This window comes from Geospiza fortis, unplaced genomic scaffold (assembly GCF_000277835.1).
Source record: "Geospiza fortis unplaced genomic scaffold, GeoFor_1.0 scaffold54, whole genome shotgun sequence".
Taxonomy (NCBI): domain Eukaryota; kingdom Metazoa; phylum Chordata; class Aves; order Passeriformes; family Thraupidae; genus Geospiza; species Geospiza fortis.
Window position 1 is genome coordinate 9,065,863 of NW_005054301.1, and position 13,047 is coordinate 9,078,909.

At 34.5% G+C, this 13,047-nt stretch overlaps 1 protein-coding gene across 2 annotated transcripts in view; it reads right to left on the reverse strand.

Annotated features, from left to right (window-relative positions):
* NPAS3 (neuronal PAS domain protein 3) overlaps positions 1-13,047 on the reverse strand; it is a 509,042-nt gene that overhangs the window by 287,465 nt on the left and 208,530 nt on the right. For both annotated transcript variants that reach the window (XM_031065822.1, XM_031065825.1), the window contains exon 3: positions 7,394-7,476. In XM_031065822.1, the coding sequence (XP_030921682.1) occupies positions 7,394-7,476 (83 nt within the window). The remainder of the gene's footprint in view (positions 1-7,393; positions 7,477-13,047) is intronic.

Genomic DNA, 13,047 nt, shown 5'->3' on the forward strand with positions numbered 1-13,047 from the left:
GGGAAAGAAAAAATTTAGAACTTTGTATATAATTCACTCATGATTATTCATACTGCTCGGCTGATTTTAATACTTAACTAACAATGGGCTTCTGTCGCAGACATCTTTTCGTGAAAATCTTTTTCTTTAGGATTTTCCCTTCTGAGAAGCTGAGGCCTCAGAAACAGAATGTAAACAATGGTTATCTGCTGCTGTGGAATGCAACAGGCAGATCCGTGATTGGTCTCATGTAGATATTTTGATTTAGTGACCAGTCACGGCAGAGCTGGCTCTTGCACTCTGTCCGAGCCAGCTGCTTTTGTTATCATTCTTTTCTATTCTTAGCTTAGCCTTCTGAGGAAACCTTTCCTTCTTTTCTTTTTAGTTAGTTATAATGTAATATATAGATATCATAAAATAACAACTCAAGCCTTCTGAACATAGAGTCAACATTCTCACCTCTTCCCTCACCTGACAACCCCAGTGACCACTGTCACAGGCTTCCAAGGCAAAGTATTGGGTACTTTTTTCCCTTCAGGAGAAGGTTCTGTTTCTCCATTACACTGTTAATTGTGTGCAACTCATCCAACTGCACAACTGCAAAAATGTAAATAACTTGCTCTCTTTACTGTTCTCTAATTTGCCTTAAATAGACATTTTCACAAATTTTCCCCAGTCTAAAGTGGTTGCATACTCAACATACATATTTATTATGTATGGAGAACTTTACTCACACATTCTCCAGCAAAATTATTTTTTCAAAAATGAATTGTGTCATTGTCTCAGTATATTCTAATCTAGTTATAATGGATTAACAGCAACATCTTCCAAACATGATTAAATATAAACTGTAGAGTGAATTCTCTCCAGTTTTTGTATAGAAAGTTTATGATAGAGTACCCTTGTTGCAAAAAGTAGGTCTGTAATTCTAGAAAAATCGTGGCAAGAATGGAGGACAAGACCCATATGGACAGCAGAGAAATGGTATGAAAGTTCCCTTCAAATTTGGTATTTCATTCTACACCTTCTGTGTTTGATAACATTGAATTACAAACTGGATGATAAAACAGCATTAACTTGAGGAGTATGTGAAAACATTTTCCAGATAACAACTTCCAATTTTTCTGGCTGAAGATGGGAAAAAACTTTTATTTTGTAACTACCGAGATATTAACAATCTTTGTTTGCATTCAGTTGATCATTCCTATGACCCTGAGTACTTTTGAGAGTATCACAAACATGGTTCAATCTGTTATTTGCAGTTATTACACAGCTCGAAGAGGTGGATGGGATCAGCCCCTTGAGCACAACTGTGGATGCAGCTTTACTTCACTTTAGGAATGCAGGTGGATGGGGTACTAGCTGCCTGCAAACAGAAGATTGTTAGAGCTCTCCCTTAGAGTGAAGAGACATTAATTTTCCTCTTTCCTGAGAAATTTAAGCTCATCTGACATACTCCAGAAAACAAACCAATGACTCAGCTACTCTGCACGGTACTGGCATCACCTGGAATGATTCACTAGAAGCCACAGAAATTGTATTCACCTGCACATTTACCTCACAATTAATAAAGGCCCCTCTCTGAGGCACAGTACTATACTAAATTGACAAACAGATTATATTTGTACAGTTTCGTGTTAGTCCTATTATTACAGTATTGGATACATTAATAAAATATAGTTAGAAAAAGAATATCAAACTATTAGGACGAGAGGCATTATTCAATTGTTCACAATACTAGCAATTCATTAGGCTTCTTACATCCATAGGATGAGGGTGGTTTGCTAATTTATTGACTTTAAATAAAGAAAAGCTAAAATAATATCAATGGGTTTAGTAGCCCACTGCTTCTCTATAGCATGAAGGTAAAGAGACAATTAAGTCTTCCATGAAGTTCCATCCACCATCAGAGGCTTCCAGTGGAGTGAAAAGCATGTGAACCAAGACTGCCTTTCATGCATGAAAAGTCTGGGACTACTGCATGGGGTAAAGTCAAATTGCAGCATTTGAGCCATTTCTAGCTTCCAAGTAGCTCAAATTCTGCTCCATTCTAGGACGACTTTTCACGATCAAGGCTGTGGTGATACAGAGGTTTCTAGGAAGTAAAACAGGGCTTACAGGCCTTGTGCATATTTCAGATGACTTTGTGGGGTCGTCTTGGACACAACTGGACATCTACTACAGCTATCCTCTGTACATTGTTAACCACTTCATTAAAGCTAAATGGTTTGTAGTTTGTGACTTTTGCCTCAATGAGGAATACAACCTATAGGGTCAGATTGTTTTCGCTGAGGTTGCTTTTCCTCAGATCTTAATGGGAACCTGATTTTTCTTCTCTCATTGAATCTGATACTGCAATTACCTTGCAAAAGAGAAAATACTTCAAAATACTTCACCACAAAATACTTAATGGGAGAGAAAGGTACAGCACAAAGTAAAAAGGAACTGCAAGTCTTGTAAATTTTCCTAGATAACATTCAAAAAGTCTTCCAGCTTCTAGGAAGATAGGTGGGGACCTTTATGGAACAGAGGAGAATTCAGTAATTGTCATCCACTTGTAAATCATGGGTGCACAACAGATCTTGCTATGGGAATAAATGAGATTGGTAGCTGGCTTTTTTCTCTGTCTAGTTCAGTAGTTCAATTCTATCAAATCAAATGTATCAAAATTATCTAATGTGCAGTAAGTTTAGGGATATGGCAGAAATTGACGATGGTCTTCCAATTAGTTTGATTTTGGATTATCTTTTGGTTTTTTGTTTTTGTTTTTGTTTGTGTGTTTTGAAACTCATTGTAAAAATCTACATCATAAGAGTTGTCAATGGTCACATTTTGTGGAACACGTCCACAAAATGAAGAAAAGGATACACTTTTTGTTGCACTGACACTTCAGTATCTGTCCAATATAAGGATTTCTTTACACAAAATGAGGTAGCACAGTATAGATGATCTAAGAAAACTACTGTCCAAGTTACTGTGTATGTAATATATACCTAATGCTATATGAAAGTGTTAGTTTCTTAACAGTTGAATAGGCACTACTGAAGCAAAGAATGCAATTATGAAACTTATCACTCTTGTATGCAGAAACACAAAACGTGTACTGCTCACTATAGTTCAGATACATACTCCTATTATTATTACTTACACCATCTTTCCATCCTAGCCTGACTTTAATGCTACTTCATTGTGATTAATTCCAAATATTTAGTTTTTAAAAAGACACTGATGTTTTTAAAGGAAGAAACATATATTTTCAAAATATTAAATTTTTTTGAAAATAATGTACATTATACTTTTAATTGTTTTACTGTTCAAATTGTAAGGTGTGTTCTTTTTTGTTCAAGAATTTTAAAAGCAACTAATTTAAATATGCAAAATTATCTTGAGTTGTTCATACGTGAACTTAAAAGCCATGCAACACAGGAAAATTAAGTAATTATGCCTCCAAGTTATTTACTGCAATTAAGCTCATTTATCATATGCAAATTAGTGCAAACTGGTCTCATTAGTTACTAAATTACTCAATATGAGCTGAACAATGTAGCACTCCAGTTTGTAATGAAAAATCCCTGTAGAGGCAAGCAGTATCAATTAAGCTAATTTGCATATGCAAATATATTCACTAACTTTCCCTTTTCTCTATATTTAGTTCTACATTTCCTGATCATTCCTGATTATAAGAAGACTATGGGGTTACTGACCCTTTTTCACACCTTCTCAATAGCAATGAAGTTACAGAAAAAAAATCCAGAGATCCTGAAAAATTGATGAAAATCTTGCTAATTTTTACAACCAATTTAAACCAAATTTTTAATAGCAGGTACCAGAAATAATTTTTTTGCTGAATTTAGTTGATAGACAGATATATATACAGAAATATAAAACACAAGATATCTATTCTCAATATAACACCATTTTCAGAAGAAAAAGAATGTACAAGACAAGAAAAACAAAGCCTATAATTTGGCAAATCAAAAATCTTGTCAAAAATTAATTAACATATTGCCATTATCTACTTTTCTACTCCATTACGTTCCACTCTACTATTCATAATTCAGGTGATTTTACTTGAAAAACATTTAAAAGACATTACATTGACATAAAGATTCTGATGTAATTGTGTTTGAGCAGTCATTTTTTGCGGTGTCTTTTTTTCCACCAGCACAGAGTGGATAGCACCTTTGGCTTCAAACCTACCGCTGGGAATCTCTTCAGCATGATATACAGCAATCAGCTGCGGCTTGGAGATTTTTTGACACAGACTCACACAATTTTAGACTGATTCAGGTTAAAAGGGTCATTAAAGATCACCTACTTCCAACCCCCCTGCCATGGACAGGGACACCTTCCACTATCCCAAGTTGCTCAGAGCCCCATCCAATGCGGCCTTGAGCACTGCCAGGGATGGGGCAGCCACAGATTCCCTGGGCAGCCTGTGCCAGAGCCTCACCACTCACCATGAGGATGTGCACATGGGTTGGATTTCATATGTAAGCAAAGATGCCTTACTCAAATGAAGCCCTTTAAAAGTATTAAATTTCCTTTTCTCAGGGTTTTTATCCATTTTTTTTATCTCTGAATTTATGTAAAGGTAACGATACGTTGATTATTTTTGGAGTTGATGAAGTCTGCCATTAACAGAACATATTTAACTGTATGATCCTTGGGCACAAATGCTATCTCAGACCAAAATCAACAACTTTTTAACTTTTATTTTTCTCATGACAGGTAGAGTTTTACTTTTCTATTTTCTGCACTTAACTGCATATGGGAGAAAACCTTTAGTACCTGTATCAATCATCAATTAAGCAGTATTTAAACATTTGATTCCTAAATAATAGAAAAATCATGGATGAAGGCATTCTTCATTCACTGATGACTAGGCATTATATACAAATACATGGATTTAATATGTACGGACATGACTAATGTATATAACATATACCTAGATATGACTGACACTATCTATTTGTAGACTCAATATAAAAATATCACAAGATGTGCCTCCATTTCTGTTTTTGTAACCTCATTTTAAATAAACTATATCCACTTTTTCAAAATCTACTGTATTATGCATATCTGTCTATCAATAAATTTTGAAGTACCAAAATATTAAAAAGATCAGAGAGGTCCTTAATTTCTGAGCTTACACTTAACCAAGTCTTCAAAATACTAATAGCCAAAGGGATTACACCAACTATCAATTCAAATTCTTCAGATAGCAGACTCTGGAACCAAAATTCCCAAAGTGTAATCAAGGTTATTTACTTCACTTGCAAACAATACTTATCATGATACTTATTTGAAAAGAATTTCTGTGAGTAGCAGACTAGCTGAGGACATCTTAGAACTGTATTCCACCACAAAGTCTATCCAATTGTTATTTTAAAAACCATTTTGTCTTCTGGTGATTATATTACTAGCTATTAGACCACAAGGCAGTACTTTGAAGTTCATTCTGATCTGTTTAGAAGTGGTACATTTGAATGCATGACCCATCACCTCCCAAGGGTTGATTGCTCTGCTAAAATAAGACAAAATCTTAACAAATTTTGATAAACCTGTCACCACTATTAATTCATATTGTCTTTTATCCATCATCAAGGGTCTATCTTGCAAATATCAGGGTTGAACTGCCTATTATCAACTGAGAGATTCATGAAAGTACTTTGATAAAAGCATCATCTTTGAAAAGACCACACCTTAACAGATATTCAATACAAGGCTAATGGTAATTTTGATTTAAAATCCTCAGTTTTGAGAATACAAGTGCAATACAGGGGTTTTTTAGTAGTAGTATGATGAAGTTATGTCCTGAAAACACCTTAATTCATCACAAATCAATTTTTTAAAAACTAAAAAAAACGCAAAAAGAAAACCCAAAAATTCCAACAATCCATAAGTGGAATCTAGTTTAAACAAGTATGAAAGTCACTAATTGTTTTAATACACAGTAAGTGAAAGACTCAAATAGTTTTCAAAGTGGCCATCCTAGGTTTTTTTTCATTTTCACCTATAAAAGTCATACTTAATACCTAAAAAGTGTAAATAAATCAGTCTCAATGAGGTTTTATTTATATATGAATTATAAGTAATATTGTAAAAACATACCTTTAGGATATATGATATGTTTACACACTCAACATACTGAGAAATTACATAAACTGAAATATCACAAAACTGCTAGTTCTTCTTTTTTTTTCTGCATGTATGAGACAACATAGCAGTGTTCCTGCCTAATATGCAAACACAGTACTGTACATACTGGTGCAGATCTCTGACACAATAACTACAACAAAAGTATTTGCTTACAGAATGAAAAACTTGACCTAGACCTCTGCCAAGAGTGCACAACTAAGCAAATGATTTCATTCATGATTCTTGTTCCGAAGAGAAATTAATTCTACTAGTTAATTTAATGTTTTCCCAAAATTATCTTTGTTGCTATTCTGCATTTAGTTACTTTATAAAGACATGAAAATTCTGACATTATCTATAGTGCTTTTGAATACCACAGCTGAGTTAGTACAGAGATAGCTCTCAATCATTTCAAATTAAGTGGAATATTTCTCATGATAATATCCTAATTTACCTCTCTCGTACCTCTCAAAAGATAATACACCAGACAATATATTTGCATTGAGAAGCTGTGTACATTGCTAAATAAGAGCAGTTATTCAGTGCCACACTTAGAAAAGACTGTGTGGGTTTTATTTCCATAGGGCTGGATTCGTCTTACTGCAAGGCACATCACATTTTCTTCTTAACTGCTTATACTTCACATTTGATCACTTCAATGTAAGAAAGGCTGTAGTAACCCTGGCAAAATAAATCATGCACAAGGATGTTTCCATCAGGTCATTGTTTTTCAGTTGAGTCTTCCTGGAATATGATGACTTGTGCCATGTGATGAACTTGTTTGACAAATACCAGACCAGTTTTCAGCCCACAGCTAAGGACACTTGAGAGGCATGCTTCTATTCATTTTTTAATCTTTGCAGATTGCTCCAAATTTGTGATATAAAATTGTGACAACTGGGATATCATGGAGAAAAGCAGTGCTCATAAACCAAAGTGGGGAAAACCCCTCAATCCTAAATTGATACATGACATCAGACAAATCACCAGCACAAAATACTAGCTTGTACACACACTCACACAAATACATAAGGGCATTCTGCAAACACCTACTGCACCATTCTAAACAAGAAAATATTGTGATTCAGCTAAAATAACACTTGCCTTGCCTCTCATTAACAGTCTCCCAATTATGGACTTTCAAAATAGAAGAAATATGAGCATAAAAAAAAATCTCATCAATATAAGTGATGACAAAAATACTATTCAAATTATTGGCAGATATATGACTAGATAGATATTTTGATTTTTCTTGGAAAAGCCATTTTTTTACCTGTAATATATGACTTCCCAAATGTGATTCAAATACTTCAATGGCAAGGGCACTGGGACTTCTCCTGCGCTGGGCACCTATAACTGAATAAAAAACAGTTATGTTACAAGGTCTGCACATTTAGTTCTCATGCATCCTCACCACTGACATTAACCCCTTAAATGTTTTGCATCTTAATACACTGGTGTTAATTTAATTTTGCCTTCTACATAGCATATAAATTTGGTAATTTAATATGTAATTTAAGACTCAAATTTGTAGGATAAAAAAGGAGTTTTTTAAAAACCAACCTATTTAAGTGTCCAATGAATCTGAAAATTATTTGTTTGTTCAGATATATCTCAAATCCCTGTAGGCTTATGGTAATGAAAGCATGCAGAATTTAGTGAAAAATACTATTGAAAAAGAGGCTGCGCATATTGTAAATGTTTTGAAATGTGGGATAAGAATTAAATATTATTTATGAATTACGAAGTTTATTCCACTAAACATCTGAGAGGTTTATCTGAACATGTTATTATTTGAAACTGAAATGAAATAAACACAACATTAAAAAGCCCAACATTTATAAATACATCTAGTATTCAAATCAAAGTTCTCCTCAGTGTAGAGAAGTATTTTAGTATCCCAGATATCCATGTTAGTTGCTGGAATAGGTACTTGAAACTTCAGTGTCTAAATAATATAGTTTAAAAGTACAAAGTGACTAATGGGTAGTTGTGCTTCGAAGACAGCAGTGAATACAAAAAAGGCTGAGAAATCACAAAACTACTATTCTGTTAAACTCTGTACGCCAGGAACGCAAAGCCAGAAATTAAGTCTGTATATAACCAAATGTAGCCATCTACTGTAAGCTGAGGCTTCTTAGGCCTGGGCTACCTTTCCCACACGAACAGAGAAAGCCAGAGCACAGAAAAGATGGCACAGGGCTGCAGGAAACTCCCTTTCCTGTCTTAGTGACAAAATCAGGCATAACCACAGCAGACAGAAGAGGCAAAGTTCATTCTGCACCCCTCTAAGGTGTGTACAAAAGCATTTACATCCCAAGACCCTGATGAGAGACTAATGCCTCTGAAACCATCATAGCACTAGTCCATCTTTACGTATTGCTGTCTTTACAGTGCATGATAAGAAAAATGAAATATCAAGGATCTGCTAAAATAAGCAGAATGAATGACTGCCATTACTGAACAGGCCAATTTAACATGAACAGAAACAAAACACAGAGCAACAATTTCTAAGTCTTCTATGATACTGGCTGCCAAACATGATATCAGTAGGAAAAGACAAATGCCAAGTAATGATAGTCATATTGACCTGAAAATGTAATATCATTTTTTATTGATGTTTCATGTAATTTCCTTGCAGGAAATTCTAAGCTATTTATACTGAGCAAACAGGTGGCTTCATAGCTAATAGATTCAGGCAATAGCTCATAATTACAAATGGAGACTGCTGTAGAGCTGGTATTTCTAAGTCCTCCTCTTTTCTCATATTCAAGGACATAGACACTACCACCTTGAAAGAAAACTCTTCAAGACTGTATTTCTTAGAAAAACTTTATCTTAAGTTGAGGGACTAAACAAAATATACAGTACTGTAAAGATTTTTAGTATTCTGATCATGATTGCTGTCTGCATGATGCTTTGTACAGTTATTTAATTTATAATCTATCAGAAACAAAAAAGGTATTTAATTTATAATCTATCAGAAACAAAAAAAAAAAAAAACAAATTCAGTTTTGACTTGCTAGACATTGCTTCATAGCAGTCTCTATAAGAGCATTGTAAAAACCAAAAAACCACTCAACCTGCAAACCTGCAACCCCTCCCTGAACTCCTTTGTCCTTCCATTCTTCCAGGTAGACTCTCATGTTTTCCACACATTGGTTGAACACACCACCATTTGGAATTTACCTTTCAATTAATTTTCTGTTTCCTGCCCATATCCTTATGTTACCATTTTAAAGTGTATCCATCACATACTGAATCCAATTCTATGATGTCAATTGCAGGGTTTTAGTATTTAAGTATCATAATTTGAATGATGTGCCTGAAGTCAGTGCAGCCCTCTTTAAAACAGTATCTTGAACTTTAAATGACACTTACAGGTAAGTCATCAGTCCTTCACAATTGGGACCCTCAGTTCTATACCTCAAATGAAATCACTTTAAGGTCAGTGAGTTAAATAGAAAACAAGAGAGGGTCAGATCTTAGCTTTAAAATTTGTCAGTTAAATCCTGCATTGATGATTGCATGCCTGTGGCTAGTATATACGTAGACAAATATCTTGTAGTACTTTCATGCCATTCAGTTCACTGACATTTTTATAGCACTAGAACTCTTGCATTTATGTGTCTTGCTCTTAGCCAGGTGATGTGGGGTTCTCATGACAGTTCCTAATTTTACGACCATGACAATAAGTTACACAGAAAACAATTATGTTTCTGGTAGCCATGCTGCAACCCTTTTAAAATAAATTAATAAATGTTAAATATGTACCTTATTTCATGCACTTCCATCACTATCATTCTTCATGTTTTGAAGAATGAGACAAGAATATTGAGACAAATATCGAACAAGGAAAACTTAAATTATTTAATCAGCTGGATTTATTGTCTTATTATTTTACTTACTTGAGCTTTCAAATTTTCTTGATATCTACTTGCAGCAGATGAAATATGCTATTTTGGGTAGATAAGTGCATACCACATTGATACCTTTCAGAAACATGGCAATCTCACAGTCCAGTCACAGCACAAAATCTCTTATTTCTATTGAATGAATTGTTGGCATGCCAATACGCGAAAGGAAGACATAGACTGAAATGTTTGGATTAAAAAGCAGGCTCAATGTTATTTTATTCTAAAATTTCAAAACATAAACTATAAATACTAAGCTGGTTTCCATCACACAAGCCACAGCTAGTTATCTAAATCTCTCACCCTGTAGATGGAACCATCAGCAGCCACAGCTCAGCCACTCACAGAAAACTTGAAAAGCAAGAGATTTAAGATTTATTTCAAAAAATCTATAAATCAAAGTAGCTCAGTGACCTTCACAGACCTAAAGGTGTGGATGAGCATTTTTTTTTTAAATGTGGATTCCTTTTTTAAATGCAGACTCTTTACAGAAACAAAATACTGAAGGCATGAAATACATTTCTTCTTCTGAGTTACAGGAAGCAGGGGAAATTAGGATGTGGAGAAGGCTGAAGGACGTGTACCAAACTCCAGAAGGAGTCACAATGGAAACAAGTTCCAAACCCAGGTTAAATTCTTCCAAGCTTCTCTTATTTTAGCAGTATGAACAAACATCTCTGAATAGACTTTTTCACACATAGTCATATTTTGTATTGCCTACATTTAGTTGACAACATTTAATGCCTGAATGCACAAATTAATCAAAAAGTTGGTTGAAACAATATTTGTACTAAACACTGACTTCTAATAGTGAAAAGAAGATAGAAAGATTGCTTTTATGTGTGTACTTTGTAGTGCTGAAGCAGAAGAATCTATCTATGAAAATGTTTTACTTTCCATGGCATTGGACTATGACCTTTACTATCCAAACTGACATGTCTATTCCTGGCATGAGATTATTCCATAAAAGAAAAAAATTCTAACTATTCACTAGTTCCTCTTTAAAATTCCTCCCTCAATGACTAATCTGGCTATGCATGAGGTGAAGGAAGAGCCACCTCCCTTTCAGAGTGTCTTGGGGGCAGTCTAAGCATGCTTAATGCAACACCAAGAGCATTTGCAATTGTGCTACAAAAAGTGGGAAACCATGGAAAAGAAAAAGGAGACTGCCTAACGAAGATTTCTGTGCATCCTGAAAAGGAAGGATTTCCTCTTGAACACAGCCTAAGATGTGGGAGTACAGACCAAAGACTGATGTTTACTATGCATTTCTACTGGTGAAGACAGAGTTCTAATAAAGCACAAGCAGTATTCTTTGATCACTAGGAATGGAAGAACAGCACATGAGCACAATTATCAGCGTCCCCTAAAAAACTCCTGTGAGACTTTGTGTGACATCCCTCAACATAAACTACTTTTGTGGAAAGTTTTGGAAAATTCGAACAAAGAGTTTTAAAATTCTGTTGCTTTAATAATAGTTTAAAAACTAAACTGAACTTAAAAATTCTTTTCCCTTAACCTTTATTTACTCCTAAAAGCTTTTTCTCAATTAGCCTCAAACTCCCTATATTTTTTTTAATTTTGTTGATTTTTCTAAGAAGAACTTTTTGTACACTTGGAAGCAGACGTGTACTTAGGGCCACTGCACTGCAACCTTTAAGGCAATCTGCTGTCTGAAGAATTATGAAAAAACAGAGGTCATTTTGAAGAGCTCTAATTATGACTGCCACTAAAGTCAGACTTTAATTAGCAAAGACTGAACGGATCTACATAAATATGAATGTATAAACACCCCACCAAAAAAAAGAAAATTACTACCTTTATTCACAAAATATGTAGCCATATCAGGCTAATTGCACAACAGCTACACATAGGGTTGGCTAATATTTTTCCCCATAGGTATCAACAACATACATGATAGTGTCAGATGAGAGAGCATAGGAAGCAGAGTGGCCTGATGACTGTATGTGCAAAACAGCATGAGTGTGGCTATAATCTTTTAAATATTCTTTCCCAGAATATAACTTTTTTTGTTGTTGTTTTAGAGTAGAAAGAAAGATCTATTGAAATAACAATACAATTTCTAACATATTTTCCTTTGCATAGAGTAGATTCTAGATGAAAATGTATCTTTTGTGATTTCTATGAACAACTCCAAATGTTCATGAAAGAAAATGGAGGTGAATTTGGCAATCAAAGTGGTCTGGAAGAGGTGCAATGTCATCTTGAAATATTGGGGCTTTCGGATGAGACATACTAAGTAATTAGAAAATTTTTAAAAGCTGTGTTTTAGAAAAGACAGAGACGCTGACTACAGGGCTAAGCTGAACAACAGAGAATTCAATCTCAGGGAAGGATGAAGTGCAATCAACATTACACTCCAGTATTTCTGCATGCTAGCATTCACAGAAACTTTTTTTTTTTTTAATACTTCATGTTTAATACCTTTAGATGAATATTTTTTCCCATTGATTGTTTCTTGCTATCCCATTTAAGATTGATTGTAAGTTTTGAAAGAAACCTCCAGTAAGAAAGAACCCCTCCGCCTTGAAGTTGAGGACATCTGGTATACAAGATGTGTATTCAAATCCTGATCTAAAGTGAGATAAGAGCTGAACAGCATGATATAAGCAGAAGTGTTACCCTCTGATTTGGAAAAGGTATCCAAAGAAATTAAATTACGTCAGCAGTTACCTCACTGTAAGCCATCATATGATCCAAAATTTAGGTCTCTTATCCACCTTCACAGATGGGAAGAAGAAATAAATCTTAGATGGAGCTGCAACATAGGTGGAAAGGTATTTTATCTTGGTTTAGTAAAGCTATGGGAATCATTAATACTGTGCCATTACCAAAGAAGTATCACAGCAATAAAGTATCCGAACAAATTTGTTGCAAAGGACTACATGAAAGATGTATAATGCAATATATGATAATCAACTTGCAAAGCTAACAATACCACTTCAAATCTATATTTTTGTGTACAAGAATGCCTCAGATTCTAGATATCCAT